At 52.8% G+C, this 24,159-nt stretch overlaps 1 protein-coding gene across 1 annotated transcript in view; it reads left to right on the plus strand.

Annotated features, from left to right (window-relative positions):
* The first annotated feature begins 546 nt into the window (after nucleotides 1–546).
* TPCN1 (two pore segment channel 1) overlaps nucleotides 547–24,159 on the plus strand; it is a 57,000-nt gene continuing 33,387 nt past the window's right edge. The window contains exons 1-2 of the mRNA XM_069497067.1: nucleotides 547–644; nucleotides 3,367–3,602. Of these exons, the coding sequence (XP_069353168.1) occupies nucleotides 3,491–3,602 (112 nt within the window). The 5' untranslated portion in view covers nucleotides 547–644; nucleotides 3,367–3,490. The remainder of the gene's footprint in view (nucleotides 645–3,366; nucleotides 3,603–24,159) is intronic.

The following is a 24,159-nucleotide window of genomic DNA, read 5'->3' on the forward strand; positions in this document are numbered from 1 at the left end:
TCACCTGCTCTGAGGGCTCCTGAGTTTCTCTCCTCCGTTACCTCCGCTGTCTCTGTGTTGCTAGGTTACCCGCCAATCTCAGAAGGAGGGACTCGGCGTCTGACTGACTTGCCTTTTCACCATTCAGTGCTCTGTTCCGCTCAGTTAGCCCCACCTCCTCAGATGTGACCAATCAGAAGCACCGTCTCTCTGACTTCCACCACCTCCCCACCAATTGAAGACCCGGGACTCCCTTTGGGTTGGGCAGAACAAGAAAGGCGGGGGGCGGGGCGGGCGATGGGAGGAGAAAAGGGCGGAGCTTTTCGCCTCGCCCCGTCTTCAGGGGGGCGGGCAGGGGGTACTTGCAACGGCAGTGGGCGAGAACTGTAGAAGGACGTGAAGGTTGGCTAACCAGAGCTTATCCTGGCAGCCCAGTGAGCCAATAGGCCGCGGTGAAGGGGCAGTGGGGCGGGGCCAGCAGGGTTGAGAGGACGGTAGGCGGCGGACTGGAGAGCTGGCGCAGCTGCTGGGGTGGCAGCGGCTGAAGTGGCGGCAGCTGCGGCGGCTGCAACAGCTTCGGGCTCGGGGTGTTGGCGGCAGCGCCGGCGGGCTGGGCTGCGCGGTGCGGACCCAGGCGCGGGGTCCAGATTGCTGGGGCGGCGCGTGTAAGAATCCGAGGGATGCGAGGGCTTGGCCCGGGGGAGAGGGCAGGGGTCAGGGGTCAGAGGGTGCGGAGTAAGAGGTTGTGGCTGGGTACCCCGGTGTGGGAGGTGGGCTGGGCGTCCAGCGAGGCCGCTGGGAAGTCACTACCGCGTTTCTCTCCGTCCAGCCCAGGCTGGAGCTTTGCACCCGATCTCCTCGCCCCGGGCTCCATGGGGCGACCCCCACGTGGACTCCCCTATCGGGGCTGAGAGCACGTGGAGCTGGAGCCGGCGCTCCTGCCTCTTCCTTCCTCCTCCGTCTGCTTGTCTCCCCGCCGCCCTCAGGTGACCCTGCAGGAGACGCATGCCCGAGTCAGGCTGCCCCAGCGGACAGCGGATGGCACTGGCCCTCGTCCCCTGGGACCTGTCCCCAGGGGTGACCTTCTGGGTCCTCTATAGAGAGAGAAGCAAAGCCCACGAAGAAGCATTGGGCTAGGTCTCAGGAGTCCTAGGTTCTAGCTCTGCTCCTGCACTGTGTGACTTTGGGCAAGTCCCTTCCCCTCTCTGGGCCTCATTTTTCTCACTGTAAAATGATAGGTTCGAATTCAAATTGGGGAACTGGTTCTAGGAGTAAGGTATAGAGTAGTGGTTAAGCGGAGAGAGTCCTTGAATTCGGACTGCCTGGGTTGAAATCTGGGCTGTACCACTTCTGTGCTGTTTACTTACAAGAGGCAAGTTAAGTTAACCACTCCAAGCCTCAGTTTCCTCATCTGTAAAGTGGGGTTATTAGCTAAGGTAGGATTTCTTAACAGCAGCACTATTGACATTTTGAGCCACATAATTCTTTATTGTGGGAGGTCTCACTTTTGCATTGTAGGATATTTAGTGGCATCCTGGACTCTACCCACTAGCAATCCCCTCACTCCCATGTTGTGACAATCAAAAATGTCTGCTGGTGTCCCATGGGGTGCAAGATCACCCCAGTTGAGAGCCACTGAGCAGTGCGTGCAAGCAAGTAGTCATATTAAACACTTGAAACTTAAAAACCACTAGCCATTATGATAGTAATGATAAAATTAAGAAACCTTGGTGAGTTAATAGATTCTCCTGCCTTCAAAATAAATACAGGAAATAATTGTCAAAGCTGAGTAATGGATACAGGGAAGTTCATTTGTATATTTTCCACTTTTGAGTACCTTTGAAAATATCCACGGGAAAAAGTTAAACCCAAAAAATAATAAAAACATAATTCTTAAGACTGTAGTGTCTCATCTGGGATTTCCTCTTCTGCCTCCCCACTATTGAGATTTAAAAGGAAAATAAATCCCTAGATCTGGAGGAAACTTTAAAAAGTCTTCTCACAGGAAGTTCTCTGGGCAGAGAGCTAGCTACAGGCTTAGGAGCAAATAGAACGGTGTTTACTTTTGCTGCTTTGTTTAAAAAGATGTACTGTTCCCTGCTGATGCACCGGCGCTCCCTGTTTATACATAGGGATCTGCTTGGAGTTATTCTGATGATTTCTGAAAGAAGTAAATTGCCCAGGTGCCGTTCACTGGGTCAGTTCAGAGGCAAAGTTGATGGAGCCCAGAGTCCACAGCTTGAGGAAGGAACCTGCTGGCGTTTTCGAGTTCAAAGGTCTGCAGTCAGATCTGCTGAGTCTTTGCTTTTCCTTTGGTCCTTCTAAGCGGAAGTGGGAATGTGTATAAATAGGAACTACAACAGGCTAGTTCTGAGCGTTTTAAATTGGGAGTTAAGGATGAGGCACTTTTACTGTGTGACTCTGGACATCATTTTAAAAAATGCTGTTGCTCTTTTTCCTTTTCTCAAATGCCTAAATCTAGGAGAACAATGCCTATATAAGAATGATACGTATTGTTTGCCAGCAAAGTTCAGAATGGTCTTGGGAGTCTGTGTCTAACTACTCCTCAGAGGCTGCTCAGTAAAGCTGAAGAAAAAGATGTATATATATATTTAAAAATACATACACAAATATATACATGGGGAAGTATAGATCACCTAATATGCTAACTCTTTACTGGTCATTGAAGCTGGGTGCCACCTAAATATAGCACCTGGACTTCGAGGAATTGTAGTGTAATGGCTGGGAACACAGATTGGGAGTCAGACTGCATAGTTCAAAGCTTGGCTTTCCAGCTGTGGATTCTTGGGCAAGTTTTTTAACCTCTCTGTGCCTTAACTTTCCCCCGTGTAATGGGGGGATAATAATCCTATTAATTCCCATCTCTTGGGGCTATAATGAAGTTTCAATCACCTTTTACTTGTAAACTACTGGTACGTAATACTTAATACTCATTAGGTATTAACTACTATTATTTTAATGCTTGTATTTTTTTGTCTTTAAAATCTTTGTAATTTTTTGTCTTTAAAATCTTTATAAAACTCACAAATAAATATAAAGGAGGTAGAGATGGAACATATTAGCCCTAATCTCATTCTCGAGGCATAATTACCTTGAACTTTTCAGTATTTGTTCTTGCAGGGGTTTTTCCCTCTTATCTTAATGCTATTATACTGTAATAGCTCTTCCTTTTTAAAAAAAAAAAAATTGAGATATAATTGACCATTTTAAAGAGTATAATTCAGTATCATAGTATATTCACAAAGTGTGTAAACATCACCACTATCTAATTCTAGAACATATTAGAACATAACATCATCAGTTATGGTTATGTTTTAATAATTGTCTTTCTTTTTTTTTTTTTTTTTTTTTATCCCCCAAACCTAGAAGATGTCTCTAATGGAGGAATTTCTGAGAAGCACCTCTGGCCCAGTGGCTTTGAAAGGGAGCTCAAACCAGAGACTATTTAAAGCCTTGGACATCACATCCTGAGGGCGCAGGAGAGGAGGACATGGCTGTGAGTCTGGATGATGACGTGCCCCTCATCCTGACCTTGGACGAGGGTAGCAGTGCCCCACTGGCGCCCTCCAACAGCCTGGGCCAAGAGGAGCCGCCTAGCAAAAGTAAGACAGTGGAGTGGGCTTGGGGGGACTCCTACTTTTCTGTTTTAGAGTGGGGGAGATGATATGGGCTTTATGGTGTGATCGGAGAAGTGTGTACCCTCTTACCTGGCCGCATGTTTGAGCCTCAAGTTCTGACGCAGAAACTACTTCTGGGACACTGTGGGGTTCTGATCCCACAGCCCCAGCTTTGTCACGCTTCCGGGGGTCCAGCTTGCCCTCCTCAAGCCGTCGTTCCCTCAGCACTCGCCTGCCTTGCACCTGAGTTACCTTGGCTTGTCCACGGATGCTTGGCAGGGACCTCAGGCAAACCTGTTCCTTGGCTACCTTCCCTGCCCCATTCCTTGTTAAAAAAAGAAACAGATTTCGACACCAGCCTCCGTCTGTCCCAATCTGAAACCATTGGCAGGAAGGCGGAGCTGACTGCTTCTCTCTGCTCCCTCTCAGGCCCCGAGTTGCCTGGGACAGGGTGGAAGGGGGCGAGCATTTGTCATGATCCATTGATTTGAGGGTTTGGGGTTTTGCTTTGTCTTCCTCTGAACCAAAGCCTAGCACAAAGTGAACCCGAGAGAGCTGGTGAGCTTTAAATTTTTAAAACTTTTAAGTGTGTTTCTGGCAGGATGAGAGGCCTTAAAAACCTTTCTGGTCCTCATCCCGAAGCTATTTGTTTTCATTTGCTCGGGCCTTGGGCTCAGGCGAGACTTAAAATAACCTGCCTTTTCTGGAGGGTCCTACGATGTTGGAGACCAGTGCTTTAGGGTCTCCTTAGCAAATGGATGTTCCTCCAGTGCCCTGCAGCCAGGGCGGAGGGGTACTGTTCCTCTCCTGTTCCCAACGGAAGACACTTGGGCCCAGGCAGAGATGAGCCAGGCTCTGCCATCTCCTTTGTCCAGAGAGAACAGTTGGGCTGCAGGGTGCTCGGCAGCCTCCCCTGGGAAGTGAAGGGGAGCAGTGTTCCTGGGGATGAGAGTGTGGCGGGGGCCCTGGCTTCCTATAAACGGGCCTCTCTTTGCTTTGACGTGTTCACCCCATCTAGAGTGGCAGAGCTGGGTTGCCCAGGAGGATTAGAACATAAACCAGATTCTTCCCTAAGCACCACTCAGGGCCAAGAAAGCAGGGATTCTGATTTCAGGCCCTTATCTAAGATCCCCTTGCAAGGTAGGCAGTAGTAGCCCTATTTTGTAGGGGAGGAAACTTGGGTCAGAGAGGTTAAGTAATTTGCCTGAGGTCACACAGCCAGAAAGTGGTTGAGCAGAGACTTTGAACCCACGAATGTCTGACACCAAAGTTCCTTCCCCTCCTCTTCTTTCTCCTTTCCTTCTCCTCTGGCTCCACCTTCTCATTTTTTCTTCACAAGCCCTTAATAAACATGAGCTCAGGCCCTTAGCATTTATATTATCTCATCATATAACCTCAAGATAGAGTTACTGGTATTATCTGTATTTTACAGAGGAAGAGACAGCCTCAGAGAGGTTAGGTGACTCGGTGCTTAGGAGAAAGGGAAGTAAGGAAACGTGGCCCAGTCTCGGCTTCAGAGGAGGATACCACCCAGTGAGGGAGGGTGCTGGGCCTGCTAAGGGTGTGGCTCATGTCTGCAAATAGCCAGGCCCGAGATCCTAAATGGGAATCTTGTCTGTTGTTGCGAGTGCCACTTTTAAATCCCTCCAGAGCGTCTGGGCTAAGGGTGCGTGTCCAGCTCTCCTGTGGGATAAAAGTGGCAAGAGCGACCCAGTCCTGTGTCAAGATCAGGCTTTGATCCGGTGATGGAGCTTGATGAATAGGAACTAGGCCACAGCGACAATAAGACTCTCTTTGGATAGGCCATCAGTGAGGTTGTTTTTATCTTGGTGAAGTCAGTGGCTTATTTTTGGTCTGTTTCTTAAGAAAAAAAGAAATACATAACCCCCTGCCAGGGTCCAGGGACATTGTGTTTTCTGCATCGTGCATTAGTGCCTCAGTTTCACCCTCTTACGGGGTCACTTGTTAAAACTTCAAAGGACTAGTGGGTGTGATCCCCCAAGCTTGGCTGGGAAGAACGGTAGGGCCTCTGAGGAGAGGAGAGATGTCAGAGGAGCTTTGCTGTGCCCTGGCATAGACCTTTGATACTTCACGCTTTGATTCCGGCATTGACCTTCCTCCCTGCTGTCTGAGCATCCGTCTAAAGCACGCCTCCAACCTGGCAGTTGCCCTGTCTTCACGCCCCTCAGGACCTGCCCATCCCTGCAGGGTGCAGGCCGAGCTCTTCAACTCGTGCGCACACAGCCTTGCATGTTCTCGTGCCTTCTTGCTTGAGTGGTCCTCTTCTGTGCCTCAGCCCACAATGTCACACTGCTTTTAGTTCCGTGAGTCCCCAGTGCATTCTTAAACCTCTTCACCTTGCTGGAAAGTCTGCCTGGCATGCCTTCCTCAGCCTCTTGTTTGCTCCTTAGCTCTAGCTCTGTCTTCAAATCCCTGCTGATGACACCTTCTCTTTGAAGCCTTCACTGAACTTCCCCTTCCTGGCAGAGCTAATTACTGACTGCCCTTATTTGTTGGTATCTTGATTAGGCAAGTAGATTACTGGGTGGTAATTACTTGTTTAGCCGTCTGATTACTTCCTAGGCCCTGAGTTCCATTCATCTCTGTATCACGTAGCCAGCGCCTACATACATAGGTACCCAACAAATCCTGGCCAGAATAAACCTAGCTAGGTTTCATGGCAGGGGCTGAGGGCCCTTGTTAGAGGTGGGCAGCGTCCCTTCCTGCCTCTTCTAACCAGTGTTCAAGTCCCATTTCTCCCAGCACAGCGGATTGTCCCCGCGGCCACCATCACTGACCAGTCTGTGGCTGCTGTAAACCCTCGAGGTATTAGGGAGTTGGCAGAATGCAGACAGAGCTGTCAGCAGAGCTGGCAGTCACATGGGCATGAGCCATCGGAAACTAAGCACATTCTCTAAGGGCGTGATCCTTGAGCAAGGCTGGGCCTTCGTCCTGACCCAGCAGCCACTGTGGCCTTCATCTGGCTCAGAACCTACATTCTCCTCGTCTGGTCGGGTGGCCATAACTAAAATACCATGGATTGGTGGCTTGAATGACAGAAATCTAATTTCTTACAGTGCTGGAGGCTGGAAGCCCAGATCAAGGTGTCGGCAGGTTTGGTTTCTTCTGCGGCCTCTTTTCTTGGCTTGTGAGCAGCCACCTTGCTGTGTCCCCACATGATTGTCCCTCAGTCAGTCTGTCCATCCTCTTCTTACAAGGACACTAGTCCTATTGGATTAGGGCCACCCATATGACCACATTTTACCTTAATTATCTCTTTAAAGGCCCTGTCTCCAAATATAGGGACATTCAGAGGTAACAGGGGTTAGGGCTTCAACATGTGAATTTTCGGGGGACAGTTCAGCCCTTAACCTTCCTACCCTTTCCTCAGAGGCGAGTACCCAGGAATCTGGCAGCGCTGTCTGTGACCTGTAACCCCATGCCAGGGCCTTATCCCTGCAGGAAACTGGAGGGTTTGGATTCTTTGCCTTATGTGGGCGAGGATGGATTCTATGCAAGGCTCAGACATCTCTGGGCTACAAGAACGGCTGCTAAAATGCTAATGAATGACTCACAGGCAGAACGGTGTCAGGTTGATAAAGGAGGCAGGTATGAGCAGAGGTATTTAAAGCCTGGGAATCAGGAATAACCTTGAAAACAGTCAGTGGGGCTGGTGTGTGATGGGGCGGTTCAGAGACAGCCCACAGTCCACACTGCGCATCAGGCAGTGTCTAGACCGCCACGTTCAGGGAATCAGAAGGTCCAAGATCTGAACATTGTGGACAGTGTAAGGAATTTTCCAGCATCATTCTGGTCGCACTCAGCTTTTGCCTTCTTGTTGCCTTTAAACTCTACCGCTGGCTAAGATGGGCTGCACATTTGCCTCTTCTGAGTGAGGGAAGGATTGGGGATGAGGGGGCTGGCTGAGGTTTGAGCAGGGTGCTCAGTCTCTGCCTTGGTGCTGGGTGACAAGGGGAGGCCTAAGGTAACAGCAGAGAGCTCCCCTCTCCCTCCTTCACCCTGATACCTGGCACGCCATCGGGAGTTACTAGGACCCAGTGCAGGTGTCTGTCAGCAGTGTGGAGGGTCACTGCCCTCTGGCAGGGGTCAGCATGTGGTGCTGTCTTTCCAGAATCTTCATGTAGCCAGAGCCAGTTGGCACCAGGCTCCATCAAGGTGGGCCAGAGCTGTTGGGCCAGGGCAGACACAGCCAGCAGGAGCTGGGGGAGAGCAGTGGGGCTGGTACCAAAGGACGATCCACCCAAGGTGGGCTCTCTGTCGCAGAAATCTGTGCTGTGGCTCTTTCTCTGACTGGGCGTCCCCAGTGTATTTGTCAAAGAGTGAAGGAAGCCTGAGGGACTTGCACAGCTTTTGTCACTTGTGATACCCTGGGTGGTGGAGTGGCCGAGCTGAGTACAGAGCTCAGCTTCCCAAGCCCTGGCCTCTGCATCTGTAGCATGGGATCACGATGGCATCCGCCAGTGGGGTTGCCACTGGCAGATGAGGTCATGTGTGTGGTCACATGGTCAGTGCTCGGCCAGCCACAGGTGTTATTGTCATGGTAGAGGCTGGGCTGCTGCTTTGGGTCCTGAGCCCAGGCTGAGACCCGGATCCTTTTTGCCTGTCTCCTGGCACAGCGGGTGTCCCCTGGCGAGCTGGGAAGCTGAGGCAGCCTGGCAGCTGGAGACCAAGCAGGAATTCTGTTTTCACAGCCTCCCACGGAGCCTGGGCATTGGCACTGCGGGAGTCATTCCCCTTGCTTTTTTAGGGTCTCACCAAGGCAGAATGCCAGGTGTCACCAGGCTGGTGGTGGCACCAATTAAAATGAGCAAGTATCCAGCATGCTGGGCTGGAGCCTCATAACCGAGCCTTGAAGCCGTCCCTTCTCCAGCCCGCCACATCTTCATGGGGGGATCCTGTCTGTTGCCTGGGGGCCCCCTGCCACGCGATGCCATCTCTCTGCTCTGCACGGAGGAAGCTGCCGTTTCTACATGGCAGTCGTGGCGGCCTGGTGCAGGCTGGAGCGCCTGCTGCTCTCCCCACCCCTGGTCGCCTCAGGGAGGGCTGAGTTCACGTTTGCTCCGAGAGCACTTCATGAGCCAGAACAGTCGACTTCTCAGCCTCCCAGTCGGGGAGGGAACACGGGAGGGCTCCGATCCTCACAACGGTGGGCCTCTGGGGTATCTGGCTGCATTGCCCTCCCCAAGGCTGCCGCCGATTATAGCACAGTGGCCCAGGAACAAAACTGTGCTCTTCTGAGGAAGCACAAAGGGACTAAACCCAGGCGGGACATCGGTCCTGTCCTTAGACAGGCCCCATCCGGTCCTGCCTTGGTACAGAGAGCCCGGGGGACAGCTCTCCATTCTTACCTTTTTGCTGGAGTGAATTCTCCGATTTAGACATTTCCTGAGTCTAACTCTTCTCTGCCGTCGGGTCAGCCTGAGTACGGGTGTGCACTACGGTAGCAGTGGCCGCGGCTTTCAGCCCCGCGTGTGCCAGGCAGCGTCTGCAGCACTTTGCGTGTGCTGCCTCTGTCATGCGGTCCTCCCAGCAGGTCTCGGAGATCAGCGCTTACACTGTCATCTTACAGAAAAGGCTCTAAGGTCACGAAGCTGCCTTGGCAGCATTCGGACCCCTGTCTTCTGACTCCAGACGAGTCTCTTACCTAATATGCCCCCGGCCGTGAAGTAAAGCCCTGTGAATGAGGTATTAATAGAATTTTACCTGAATGTCTTTCCCAAAAGGAAGTTGGTTTCTATCTTTATCTTTTTTCTTAATTAAACTTTTATTTCCTACAAGGCAATTATGCTAAATTGGAGTTCCACACCTGGAGCTCCCTTTCTTATTGTAAAAATTGCAAAACTGCTGGTGTTTCATTGTAAAAGTTGTGTCGGGTCAGCCCAGAGAAGCTCGAAAACACCGGCGGGTGAAAACCAGACCGCAGAGACAGCCAGGATTTCTCCTCCGTGCACGCATGCCCTGTCCCCGTTCTTCCCCTGCACGGGCGTGTGGCCGCATTTCCATCGTGGTGGTTGGAGCAATAAAATTTGGGCTGAAAGTGGGAATTCTCAGGAGCCTGGGAAAGGAGGAGCAGCTTGGCGGGGCATGAGGGCGGGTGACCTTGCTGGGGGGCGACCCCCTGAGATGGTTGGTCCCAGCGGCAGGTGACCCCACATCGGGACTTGCCTCGAGGAAGTCCCTGGTCTGGGATGGGTACCTCGTTGGGGCCACTGGTGCTTGTGTTGCCTTTTGTACCTGGAACCCCTTTGCTTCATTTGCTTTTTTTAGAGGTACTTTTTGTCAGAGGTACTTCCCCCGTTGTAAAAAGCACAGTGTGTCCCCCACCCAAACCACTCCTGAGGCTCTGGTTCAGAAGTGACCTGAGAGCGTGGGTGGCCAGGGACAGTGTGCGCTCTCTGAACGGCCCTCTGCTGCTTAGCCCTGCCCAGTTGTCATGTGGGCTCACAGGCCGATTGAGAATCACAGTTTTTGATTTTTCAAAAGTCATAACCTACGCTTTTCACCAAAAGGCTTTGGACTTTTAAATATTTTGGCAACAAATCCACGCATTTTCAGCACAGCCAGCCGAATAAAATCTGGTCAATACGCTGCCACTTCATGCCCTCTGATATGGGACCTGACAAGGGACGTTGCCAATTCAGCCTTTGTTTTCTGTTCAGAACAAACTACTGCAAATTGAAGAAAACAGCACGAAAGCAACCAGCAAACTCTCTGTGGCCAGTGAGGTCATCTTCCCCTCCGGGCAGCATTCGGTGGGATCAGAACTGGTCAGGCCACTTCCTCTTTGCCTCTAAGGGCTTTGCCTAAAGAAATCCGCTTTGAGGTGTCTAGGGCGGGCAGGGGACGATGCATGACAGAGCAGGCGGGCATGTCTCCAAGAACCCCTGCGTCTTTGTTTTCTGTTTATCCTTTCCTTCCTCTGTGTTGTGGTTTGCATGATCCTCTCTGTGGAGTGTCCATTTTCCATTCTTCCTCCCTATCTGCATCCTATCCAACTTCAAGACCATCTTTTTTTTTTATTTTTTAAGTGATTTGATCCAAGCCAGCTATGACCCTGTTTTTTTTTTTAGCTTTGACTTTGAGATGTGTCATGAAGATTCAAGTGAACATTAGAATTTTTTTTTTTAAAAAAAAGAAATGGTTTAATAGCTAGTGTTCTTCTTCTTCTTTTTTATTCCATTTTTTTAGAGACAAGATCTCGCTCTGTTGCCAAGGCTGGAATGCAATGGCGTTATCATAGCTCACTGCAAACTTGAACTCCTGTGCTCAAGTGATCCTCCCACCTCCGCCTCCCAAGTAGCTGGGATTATAGGAGCATATCAATATGCATGGCCAATTTTTAAAAACTTTTTGTAGACACGGGGTCTCAGTGTGTTGCTCAGGTTGGTCTTGAACTCCTGTTCTCAAGTGATCCTCCCGCCTCAGCCTCCCAAAGTGCTGGGATTATAGGCATGAGCCACGGCACCCGGCCTTTGTTCTTTTTTTAATCATCACCTGTCAACTGAAAAAAGTTTTTCAAATGGCTGGTGCATATTTCTTTAGGACTTAGAACAACTGCTCTGGAAGTCACAAGAAATGTATCGGCTATAGTAGTTGTAGACTGTGAAGAACTTATGGTCTGGTTGGCAGTGAGACAAATGCATAGATAACCTGTGTGGTATATATTATAACTGTAGAAGGATTTAGGGGAGGTGGGAATGGCTTCTCAAGGACATGGGAGGTGGGGGCAGAAGGAAATGGAGTCAGTCTGCTTGGTTTGGGGATGGGGTAATGTCAGGAAAGACTTTAGAGAGGAGATTAAGCTTGAACGTGCTGAGTCGTTAAAGAGATGGCAAACAGGAGGTGAAAGATTTCCCAGAAGAAAGGATCAGGGCCGCACAGGTGTAGAAGTATGGAGTGGGTGGGTGGGAGTGGGGGTGCTGGGGTTAGAGAGGGGAGGGGTGAGGTTGAAGGTCCCCTTGCCTCCACTCCTAGAGCCATGCTGAGCAGTTGGGCCTTCATCCTTGGTGATGGAGGAGCCCAAAAGCATTTTAAGCAGAGGAGTCACCATCACATTTCAGGGGAGCGTCTGAAAATTCACTCATGCTGCCCTGCCGAGAGTGGTTGGAAAGGGGTGGCAAGACAGGCAGCGTGGTGACGGCCCAGGGACACAGTGGTACTTGTTTTGTCTGGCCCAAACAGTGTTTTAGGAGGTGGCATAACCAAGCAGGAGTTTGGTCCCAGCATGCACAGCTTAGCACCTGTCGTCTGACGCCCCACCCCAGCTCCCCACCCTGGTTACCTGCTTGGTGCCTGTAGGTGTTTGAGTTTGCAGCCCCTGGATGAATTCTGATGACACAGCACTGCGGCAGGAGATGAGAGAGCAAGTGATGACAAAGTTCAGCTGACGGAATAGCAACTTGTGGACAGGTGTGATTTGCGGGGAGGTGGGAGTTGGGGGTCCTGGCAGAGAAATGGAACATCCCGGGCAGGGGAGATGGCGTGGGCTGAGGTGAGAGGTGTGAGCCTTCCTGGGCTGGGCCAGAGAAGAGCATGCTCGGGGCAGGTTGGATTTGGGGCGTGGTTAAGAGCATGCACTCTGGGGTCGGAGTTTGAATCCAGCTCTGCCATCTCCTACTGGGACCTTGGGCAAGTGGCAACCTCTGTAAGCTTCCTCCTCAGTAAAATGACACCGTAAAAGGTCCTGTTCTGAGCTTTAAACAGGAAAGCACATCTTAAATAACTAGCACAGTGCCCGGCTGACAGCAGGCTGAGCGCTCGGGGGATGTTAGCCATTATGATTATGGTCGGGGTCAGAGCTGGTAGATGCATTTTATGGAGAGCCTACAATGCCCATGGCAGGAGTTTGCACTTGGTTGAATAGGGCATGGAAATGCTAAATGTGTTCAGACTAGAAAGTGACATAATGACAGCGTGTCTTCCTGACCTCTTCCAACTCTGGATGCTGTCTCCAGCCACCCTGATAACATCTGAGTTTAGAAGCCCTGAGGTGGGTGACCATCTCTGATTAGGGGTTACTTTTCTCCCTGGAGTTGGGGAGGTGGGTGGAGAGGAAACTCCCAGGCTGTTCTACAGTGGCAGAAGCCAGATTTGGCATTTTTCTGTCTGTGTCGGTCTCCCTGACCAGCCTCTGAACTTCCCCAGGGCCTCGTCTGGACTTATTCATCGGGGCTGCCTTGAAGCTGCATGCAGTTCCTGCCTCTTAGAAGGCATTCAGGAAACATCTGGGCCGTGCTGAACTGATGAGTACTTTCACCGGCTCACCTGGCCTGGGGTGTGGCCCAGGGAGGTGCTTCCCCTATTAGCAACATCCCATCCCAGCAGTGTGGGGTGTGGAGGAAGCAGTTAGTGAAAGAAAAGCAGAGTGTATGGATGGTAGGAAGATGTCCCAGCTGTGCCAGGCCCTGCCCCACGTCTCCATCTTTGTCCTTTCTGATCCCACTACGCCCAAGCTCTTGGGATCAAAAGGGACCTTGAAGTCCCAGGGCCACTTTCCTGATTTAAAAAGCATTAACTTCTGTTTCCTGCAGAAAAGTTCCTGCTTTGTTCCAATGCACCAACGCAACCCCTGAACAACCCACTCTGATGCTGGCTTGATCAGGAAGTTCTCAATCTGCACAGCCAGGCAGCCCACCTCTAACCTCATCCTCCTTCTCCATAAAGCCTTGATGTCCTGTCTTTCCCGTCAGTGGAAAACCCACCCTCGTAACCACCCTTCCTGTATCGAGGAACTGGCATCTTGGAATACAGCTTGGGTGTTTGGATTACAAATTATAAAAAACATTCTGATGTAGAGAAGCAAGCAGAGAGCATAATATTGCTGCAGCAACAATGCCTTTTTATTTTTTTTTAACGGCATGGTTTAGGGGTTTTGTTTTTCCATGGAAGACTCAGCCATGTTCAGGAAGCTCCTGGGTGAACCTTTCGGTGGCTTCTTCCCGCAGCATGCGTTTGGGACACCTGCAGGTGTCTCCTTGAGTGCTCCGTGGATGCTCTTTGCCAGGCCAGCCCTGCTCCTTGGCCTGACAGTGAATCCAATAGCCGCAAATTAGAGTGTCCTTTATGCTACCTTAAATGACAAAGCCCTCCTCCCCCAGAGCCATTCTTGTTACCCTCTTCTGAGAGGCAGCAAGCACTGACTGCAGTTGTAAAGAATGTGTGCAGTAGTGTTTGTAGATGGGTTATGATCCTGGTAGCCCTTGTGAAGTCAATAGTTAACATCCCCATTGTGCAGATGTGCAAGTCGAGGCATGGAGAGAGCAGTAATCTGTATAGGCCGGCCATGGAGCAGTAGGGTTTGGCCATTCAGCAAGTGTTGCCTGGCATGCAGGGATTCCCAGGAGGAGTTCATAGCATCCCTTTGCTCTCTTATCTCAGAGTCCTGCTACTGCTGTTTTCAGGCCTTGCCTAGAAAGAACATTCCTCTTCTCTTCTTTAGTAGCCTTGAAAGTTCCAGTAACATCAGAGCGGACTTGAGGAAACCATAAACCTAGGCCACCTCACTTGGTGAGGGTTAGGCCAAGTTCTTGAATGGCATAAAAGACAAAGCCCTTGAAGACCATGTGCTCTGACCCACCTTCCCTGCCTGGCAGTGACCCTGGCACTTGACCTTGCCAGGCCTTGAGGAATGTTGCCTCAGTCAGACTCCTTCCTGGCTGGTCTCCATTCTTCTATTCCAGCCTAGAAATCAGGACCAGAAATCAAAAGTCTTAAAACATAAGCCGCTCACATAACCTCATTTACGTAATGATCGCATCATCTCATTTATTTCCTCGTCTACACCACTTTCACTACCAAACTTTCCCCTGGGGCTACCGTCTCTCCTGCTTCTGACGAATGTGTTCCCGCCTCAGCTGTCTTCAGCTGAAGACCTTTGCAGCCTTCCCCAGCCTGTGAGGACGGTGGTGGCCGTGTGGCCACAGCCCCCCATTCTCTGAACACGCCGTTTATGCCTCGTTCTCTGCTCCCTGCTGCACAGGGGCCCACTGACTCCCCGGCACCTGGATGAAAGAGATTTGATGTATTGGATCGGGGTTCACTTTGCGCCACGATGGACAGTGTGAGAAAATGGCATTTTGGTGAATTAGGTCATTTAAGATGGGGGCGGGAGGGCTAAGTTTGGCAAAGAATCCTTTCACAGGACGAATGCTACCCCTTCGCTGTCCAGTTAGGTTTTGTAAGTCCCATTACCCTCGATCAGGGCGTAACCGGTTTGTGGGTTTCTTTCTCGTGTGTCCGTGCTGCACTTGAGCTGACTGGGTGGGACAGGGCAGGGAGGCGGTGTGCCCTGTCCAGTGTAATACCCGGGTTGGTGGCTGTTGTTTTGGGTGCTGATCTGTTATGCAACCGTGCCTCTTTCTGGTAGCACAAGTTTTGCAAAGGCAGAGACTGTGTCTTTTCTACACATACCCTGGGCTCTTAAAAAACTGTGAAGTAACATCTGGGAGTGAGTCACCAGGTTCCAGGAACACCCAGGGTCCCAGGTGACTCTGTCTGTCACAGCTCAGCCAGCCCCTGGAGCCGTCTGGGGTGACGGGGAGACTCGTTCACATATGATCAGACCAGAAATAGCCCGGGTGGGGCATGCCCGCGCTCCCCCTAGGAGCAGCCTAACTTGCCGGATGTTTAGGTCTCTGGTTCCAGCTTTGCGCTGTCTAGGAGCCCACGCGTGGCCTGGAATTGCCGTATCGGGGTGGTGTGCTCAGTTCCCACCTTGTCTCGCCCCTGGGCTGCCCCTCAACCACCCCACCCTTCGTAGACCACTCATCTCTCTCTTTAACCTCTCCTTTTGTTAGATGGGGTTTTAGTTTTTTCTCTTATTTCTGTAGCTCTTGCTGAACATCAGCTCAGGCAGAGCGACTGTGCTAATGGCTTGGAGCGGCTCCAAGCTGCCGGATGCCTCGGCTCTCGCTTGTGGGTGGTCATCGGCATGCGTGATTTCTTCTCTCTGTGGCGCTCCAGGGGCCCCTTTTCTTGCGGGATCCGCCGTTCGCACTTGGCTGGCCCGCCTGGTTGTTTGGAACTGCAGTTTTTACTGCACACCCCGGAGCCAGTCTGGTAACCTCAACAGGGCTCCGGTTTTATTAGTACCAAAGTCCACTCAGCCTCCAGGCTGCCTGGCCCACTGGGTTTTGTTGCGTGTTATTTTTTGCTCTTTCCTCTTGGAGACCAGACAGCTGTCCTAGAGTGTAGGGGCTCAAAAGTCTGGAGATGGGGGTGGCACGGGCAAATTCCTGGGCTGTGACGAATGTGTGTGTGTTAGGGGAGTGGAGGCATCTGCTGACACTAGGGCAGTTTAACATTTCTTCACAGTCGCTCAGTCTGCTGCAAAGGATGGGGTTGAATTTCTGGCGTCGTCTCTTGTTAGCTGAGCAACCTTGAATGAGGAGCTTTTTCTTTCCTGAGTTTCAATTGCTTCATCTGTAAAATGGGGATCTGAACATCTATCGTGTGACTCTGAGCCCCTGAGTAGGTAATCAAAGGACTTTCTGCATTAAGGACTTGAGCTCCTTCCTCCTTTTATTAACGCCTCCAACTTCCTCTTAAATGTGAGCTGGTGTTTTGCATTTTCTGAAGGATATTGTTGAAGCAATGGAGGGACGATAGTTAACTTCCTTGGCTACCATTCTGGTTGAGTTGCCGGGAGAATTAAAACCAAGTAGCTCCATCTCCTGCCCATTCTTTAGCGTGGCTTCTCGGATTCCGTTGCATTTTTCTTTATTCACGGTGCCTCCTTTATTCACGATGCTACCTTCCCCACTTGACAGAAAGGGAAACTGAGGCAAAAGGCAGGGAAGGCTGTGCCCAGTGCCTGGCCACTGACTGCACGGGGTTTCTGGTCCCTGCAGAAGTGGCATGCCTAGGACATCAAGCTCTCTGTAGGATGTAGACTTCCGCCCACCTGCCACTACCCCGAGGTGCCTGTGCCTCCCTGCCACCTTGCCACTTGTTGTGCTCTTCTAAACAAACCCGCCCGCAGCAGCAGCAGATCTGGGTGCTGGGGTGTGGCCAGCGTTCATGGAAGCTGAGTCCAGCCAGCCCCCGAGGTGCTGCTGGGACCTTTGATCTGTGCTGAGTGGACACCGTCAGCTAACACATCAGTAGCCTCCTCGAGGGTTGAGTCTCAAGCCATACTTGTTCTTCTGAGCACGAGTTGTCTGCCAGCCTCTTGCAGGGGATCAGAGAGCACCAGTGCACAGTGAAAAATGCCTTCAGTTTCCATTTGCTCTTCCGTGGCTCCCTTCCCTGTCCCTGTGCATTTCACAATTAGCATTTCTGATGCCTCCAAGCGAATGTGGAACAGATGTTCGCACAGGTGCTGCGCTCTTCACTGGGTAAACAGTAGCATTTGCGGCCTCTGTGTGTGCATGTGAGAGAGAGAGAGAGTGCGAGCGCGGGGCGTAGAGCCTTTGCAAATGTTTCTTAAAGCATCTGAAGCGCTTTACACATGGCGGTTGCTCGGGAAATACTTTGTGAGTAAGTGAGTGGTGGTGGGAGGAAAAGCCCTTTGTTTCCTAGTCAATCCCGTGGCAGGGGAGCGGGAAGTACAGCTCCAAGTTGGCCCTTGAAATCCGCGGACTGAAGAAGTCATGTCCTGCCTCACCAAGAAATTACCCGTGGACATCTGGCAAACCGTGGGGCGTGCAGCAGGGACAAGACACAGTGCTCTGCCTCAGGAAGGGTGGTTAGGAGGATTAGACAATGAAGATGACCTCTGGTGGCCCCTGGCAGATTTAACCTGCCCTATAAATGTGAGCTGCCCGTGGCTTCCCTGGGAAAAGGAATTTGCGGTTTTGCCCGTGCGGGACGTCTGTGGATGGGTTATGCGGTTGCCCAAGACCAACCACCTTGGCTGTGCATTTCCAGATGGGATGCGGGTCACGTTGCTCCACCGTGAGGACCCAGTGACTCAAGTCCAGCTCTTCTGTGTGGCTTACCGCCTGGCCCACGGCTCCAGCCTGGCGGAAACAGCAGAGGCAGAGCTAAGCGCTCTCAGCTGCCCATTTGCTTCCTCACTCTGTGACCTTGGGCAAGTCGCTTTGCCTCTCTGGGCCTTAGTTTTCCCCTCTATAGAGAGGATAGTAACAGTCTTGTTGGTAGGGCCTTTTCACACTTAGAAGAATTAATAAACGTAAAGCCCCCAACTGCGTCTGGTGTGTAGTCAGCGCCGGGCGTGAGCCGCTGTGGCTGGGCTTGTCGTTTCCTACCGAGGCAGCCTTGTCTCTGGTCTCTGGCTCTTTGCGCTTCGGGATTACTGAAGCCTCTGCAGCCTCCCAGACATGCCCTTCTGTTTGCTTCTCTGCTTGTGCATGGCCTTCCCTGTTTCTGGAATGTGCCCCTCACCCCGCCCACCTTGTGAAGACCTCCTCATCCTTCATCCTTCAAACGCCAGCTCTGGCATCGCCTCTGAGCCCCTCCCTGCCGCAGCCCGTGGGCCCCCACGGAGGGCAGTTGTCACCACAGCCTTTTGTAGGCTGTCGTAACTAACAAATGACTTCAGTGCACCAAGATCACACTTCATGTCACTTCCTGATTGGGAGCTCCATGAGGGCAAGAGTCGTGGTTTCACTTTTTCACATCCTGAACCTAGCACGACGTCTGTTACAAGGTAGGTGCTGAACAAATGTCTCTTCACATTTAACCATATGTGTTCGCATACAGGGGTCACCCTTTTTGAGCTTCCCCCTCTCTTTTTCTCCACAAAATGACACGGTTTATTAGGACTAGACATGTGCTCTCAAGGTTATGTTTGCAACCTCAGGGTGTCTTCTTGTGAGTTCCTCGTGTGGCCAGTGTGGAGGTGGCCACCTTGGGCCGTAATCACTGCCCAGATGACCACGATGTGCTCGGATGTGCTCATTTCCCCAGTCCCTGCCCCGCCTGCATCTTCTCTGCCCCTGACTCCCAAGAGCCCATTTTTTCTAATCTGTACCCTCCTGCCTTCCACGTCCCCTGGTTCTGGCCACTGCTTTCAGCTTTCTAGCCCCTTTCCCTGCCAGTTCAAGGACCCCCAGGGCTGGCCTCATGGATGACAGAGAATCCCTTTGGATTTGGCCACTTAGGTCTCCATCAGGTGGCCGGAAACAGAGTTGGAGGTGGCACAGGGCTAGCTACTTCCAAACCAGAGTTCCTCCTTCTAGAACAGTGCTTGACCTGCGGTACTGCCCTGTTGAGCCTTTCTTTCTTCCTTTCCTCCTCTGGCTTAAGCCTTTGGCAGGACAGATTTTGGGCTTGCGGCCAGCGATTCAGCTGGGAGGGCTCCGTGCCAGTTCTTGTCTTCCTGGAGGTCGGTGCATTTGTGCAGGGTCTGCCTGGCTTTGGAGCCTTTACTGATGTGCATGGGTGTGTGGGTACCTTCCACGCCGTCCTGCAGCCAGTTGTCAGGAAGAGAAGGCCTGAGCAGGGGGACGTGCTTTCTGCTTTCCTTCCGCGTAGCATCTTCTGCTCAGTTTGATCTGGGGCCTTCGCGGAGCCAGCCGGCACAGAAGCACCGTGGCGACGCCGGGCCTGGAAAACTCATCAGTGTCACTCTGGTTTATTTTCCTCTCCTCTTTGAGCTTTTTCCCATGGAGTGGGGCTCTCAGTGACAACTGGCAAACGGTTGGGCGACTGCTCGTTGTCATTCTGGTAGGCACTGGTTTCCGGAGGGCTCCGAGTGCTTTGTGGGTATTTGCATTTGTTTCTGCGATGCCGGGAGCACAGTTGGCGCCAGTCCCAGTTTTTAGATGAAGAAACTGAGGCTCTGGGAATTAAGACCGTGAACTTGGGGGGGAGGGGAGGGGCACAGCTGGAGTGAACTTGGGCGTGCAGGGTTACAGTGTGTCTCGAAGAGGATATGCAAGGGTGTGTGTGTGTGAGAATGCGTGAGGTTGTGGGCACTGAAGAGAGTGAGAAGGAGGGGGAATAGAAGTAGGGTGGGGTCCTCAGTGGAGCCGAGAACAGTCACTTTGCATTTTTTCTGATCAGAGCTACCTCCTAGGAGGAACTCACAGCCCTTTTATCCAAAGCAGCCTCTCCCCAGGCACTAAAGGAAGGCTCCAGTGGTTTACCAAGCGGACCCTGCTTGCTGGACAGGGGTGGGCCGAGGAAGCCCTCCCCTCCTGCCCGCTCTTGCGCGCTCCTCCCCGGTGCAGCTTTATGGCCGGCATATGGAAACTGTTTCTATTTATCCAGCACCACCAGGACGCTGCCGCACGCTGTGCTCCAGCGAACGGAAACTTTGATTCCCCGCAGGGTCATTTCAGAGGCTGCATGCAAAGCAGCCAGCTGTTTTGCAGGGGAGCGTCTGGGCCCTGTGACATCAGCGTGGAGGAAGCGTTACCATCTGTGCAAACAGGTCATCCTGGTTTGTCTGCCTGTCCTCTGTAGCGGGAGCCGCTCTCATACTTTGAGTCAGAGTTTTTGTTGTTTTGTATTGTAATGCCAGGCGGTTCAGCTGTTTCTTTCTGTTCTTTCCCCGCCTCGAAGTGATTTTCTGTTCTCCCCCTGGGCTGGTTGCCACGATTCAGGGAGGGTCATTAAGGGGTAGGTGCCACATAAATCTTCAGTGGCCAAAGTCTGCAGTCCCAGAGGCTGCGCCTGTCCTGTCAATCTGGTTTTCCCCAGGGAGCTCTCTGCCCAGGGTACCAGAAGTGCAGAACACAACGTTCCGCTTCGTGGAACTTTCCCCGGAGACACAGAACGAGATCTTCCTGGCTGCCAAGAATGTTCCTGGTCAGTCCCTCCAGCCCCTCTTGAAACCTGCGCGTGGAGACGCTCTCTTGCCGTGAGAGCCGGGAGACTGTCGTCCATCGCCGGTTCTGCCGCTCCTCTGCTGCCTCCCTCCCTCCCGAGTTTCCAGCCCAGCTGCCCCCCAGGAAGGGCGGACATGCAGCGGGGAGGGCCAGCCGTCATCCTCCTGGAGGAGGCAGCGCAGGGCAGGTTCCCCGACAGCCCCGTGGTGAGGTCGTCCCCGCTGCGCCAGCCGGGCCCTTGTGGTACGCCTCGGTCCCCGCCTTTCCAGCCGGCCTGGAAGAACCTGCCCTCCTCTGGGCACGAACGGTGCAAGTCCGAGGCTGCAGGTGTTGATTCGTACGTGGGCTCTAATCACCAGTGTGAGAGGGCCGGTCCCAAAGCACAGAGGATGGGGCTGGACTTGGGGCGAGGTGGTGTGTGCCCACCTGACCACTTTGTTGTCTAGGACTCTTCCCAGGAAATGCAAGTTCAGTCCAGGAGTATGTGGGCAGGAGGGGGGGCGGGGCGGGGCTCCAGCTCACCTCACCAGAGCAGGTGGGTGCTGACAGCCACTGGGGTCTGACGCTGCCCAGGCAGAGGTCCCGGAGCAGGCCCAGTGGGCGTGCCCCATGGGCTTCCGTGGGCACAGGCCATCTCCAGGCTTCATGCCCCATAGTGACCAGTCAAGGCACCCAGGAGTCCCTGCACACCGTCATCTCCCGCTTCGAGGGAGCTCATTCCAAGAAGGCTGGGCCCACTGCGATCGGTTCCCCAGCAAGCAGGGCTTGCTCTCCCAGATACCACCTGTCTGAACTGCAGGCCCACACCCTGACTCCCCCGAACTGGGCTGCCGCCCTGGCTCTCTCACCTCCACCAGAGCCCCCTGCCCCCCTGCTGGCCCCCTTTTCATGGGCCTTCACTGTCCTTTCTCTTTGGGAAGTGGGAAAGAGGTTTGGAGCAGAGCGGGCCGGACAGTGCATTAGCGCCCCATGGGGCAGCCCGGCCCCGCCCCTGCGGTGCCCTGGAAGTGCTTTTGGCCTTGGCTGGCGAGGCCGGCGCCGCTGTGTGAAGGCCACACATAAAAGGAATGGGCCGGGCCTGGCTCCCTGCCTCCTGGCAGCGCCTGTCTGTAATCCCTAAATGGGCCGCCCAGCCGCTCGTGCCCGGTGTGAAGGAGGCTCTTTGAAATCACCTGTGGCTTTCCTGAAAAGCCCCTTGGCAGCCCTTGTCACCCTGGGCCTTTCAGCCCTCTCCCCACATGAGAGCCACAAAGAAGCTATCGCACTTTGCCTTTTGGGACCTCGTGAGCACACCACGTCCTGTTTTCTGAGAAAGTGTAAGGTTGAATGGTTAGAAGCACAGAACAAAGTCTGCCCTGGGAGGGGAGAACTCTCTATTCTTTCCCCTTAGCGCTTGAATCGTATTTTTCCCTTTGCTTTTTGACATTCTACCCTAAATTACTCTTATACAAAATAGCCCCTCTTCAGCAAATCCTTAAAAGAATGATCTTTAAAAATACAAAGCAATCATGTCACGCCACTTCCTAACACCCTTTGGCGCTGCCTGCTGCCCACCCCCCGGTGGAGTTGGCCCTCCTTCCCGAGGCCCGCCAGCCCCTGGCCGACCTCAGCTGCCCCACGGCACACGTGGAATCTTTGGGACAAGATTTTCTATTTCACTTCAATGTGGATAACGTTTGTTGACCGCTTATACATTATGCCTGATGCTATTCTGGGCCCTGGGGACACCGCAGTGAACAAAAGTTCCTGCCCAGCTGGAGCTGACGTTCCAGGCAGGGAACCAGGCCCACGAGCACACAGGTGCCCTGTGAGGCGGTAACGCAGCCCCTGGAAGACGCCTGAGGCCGTGTGCAGCTCAGCGTGAGGGTGGTGTGACTTTAGGGGGAGGCCAGGGGCAGCGTTTGGGTGGAGAACTGGAAGGTGGGAGAAGCTGGCCTTCCAAGGCCTGGCAGGCAGAGGGAACAGTGTGCAAAGGCCCTTAGGCGGAGCGTTCCAGGCATGTTCCAGAATAACAAGCAGGCCATTGTGGGGGCGGCTGAGACGAGATGATGCAGAGAGGTCGTGGGTCGGGTTGCACGTGACCTTTTAATCCAGGAGTGGCTGTGCGTGTTTGGGGCAGAGGAGTGATACCATCTGGCTTAGTTTTCTTGAAGATTACAGTTATATCAAACTATTGTAAAAAGTTTACTTAAGAGCACATGCACACAACAGAGGACTCTCTGACCGGGAGAGAGGCGCAGGCAGGGCGCAGGGAGACAGAAGGGGCTGCGCCAGTCCAGGCAGGGCTGGCTCAGGCCATGGTGTCGGGGAGGAGCGGTGAGGAGTGAGATCTTGTCCAGGTGCAGCCGGTGTCTGGGGGCCGCTCAGCATAATCCCGGGAGGGGCTGAGCCTCCCGGTTCCTGAGGCCCCTCCTGCCCCCGATTCTCTGTTGATGCAGCTGTTCCGTTCCGCATTTATAGGGCGAGGGAAATAGACTCTGTCACCCCACCAAGACCTTTTGCCTGTCCACCAGTCACTTGTGGCCCCCGGGGGTACATCCCAAGAGCTCCGGCCAACGGGGGTGATGGTCTGTGCACAGAACAGTCACTTAGCTTCGTTGATCGTGGGTCACGGATGCTAAACCTGTCTCACAGCGGCTTGCTGTCAGTCAGAGCAGACAGTGGCCGAGGGTGACACCACGGCAGACAGCGGGGCAGCAGAGCCACCTCACGTTTCTCTGGTGAGAGATAAGTAATGAATGGGTGATCCTGGAGGCCTGCGTGCTAGACCTGCTCTGTGACCGATGGGCCCCATTGCACGGGGCACGTCACACCCCCTCCTTGGCCCTCAGTTTCCCCATCTCTCAAAGGTGGGCACTGAATTAAGTGGTCTCTAGGATCTGTGCCATGCCTCGAAGTCCCCATGTACCTGTAAACAGCTCCCCACTCACCAGCTAAGCCTCTTCTCTGTTGAAACACCTTTTGGAGGCCCCATGGTGGCAGGATGGGGGGAGGGTGGGTACTCACTGCCTCTAGGGACAGGTACTCCTGGAGGGCAAGGGCTGTCCAGGTACATACCTGCAGTCCCTGCCCAAGGCCCAGCACCTGGAAGCTGCCGTCCACCCCAGGGAATGCCCACCGAACAAAGAGCGGGTGAACAAGGCAATTATATCTAAGGCTCCCCATGTCCTTAGTGCTCTGTGGCCCCTGAGCCCCAGGGCGAAGCCCGCCTGCTGTTCAGAGTTTGGTACAGGATGGAGAGAGACGTAGCAGGAGCTGGATCCTGACCTCCCTTGCTGTTCTGAGAAGTCAAGTCTTTTTCTGTGGGCAGGACAGTGAAGGATTTTAAGCAGCAGAGTGACACAGTCACAATTAGTCTTTACAGAATTCACCCAGCAATAAGGTGCCCGGGTCAGGTCGTCGGGAAAGGACCGGAGTGCGAGAGGCAGTCTGAAGGCTGCGGCAGGCTTTCCGGTGAGAGACAGGAGGCCCCACCGAAAGTGGGCAGAAGAGGTGGGTGGGAGAGTGGAGACCCTCCCAGATCTGGTGACTTAGGCCCCGAGGAGTGAAGAGTAAGTGCACCTTAGTTTCCTCAAGTCTGAATTGGGAATAATAATATTACCTCCTTCACAGGGTTGTTGGAAGAGTTAAAGGGATGAAAGATATAAAGTACTTAGATACATATCAGTTATCTATTGCTGTGTAACAACAAATCACTCCCAAACATACAGCCTTAAAATCACAACATTTATTTTGCTCATGTGTTTGCCGTTTGGGCAGGGCTTGGTGGAGGTGGCTTTTTTCCCTGC

This window comes from Eulemur rufifrons, chromosome 21 (genome assembly GCF_041146395.1).
Source record: "Eulemur rufifrons isolate Redbay chromosome 21, OSU_ERuf_1, whole genome shotgun sequence".
NCBI lineage: Eukaryota > Metazoa > Chordata > Mammalia > Primates > Lemuridae > Eulemur > Eulemur rufifrons.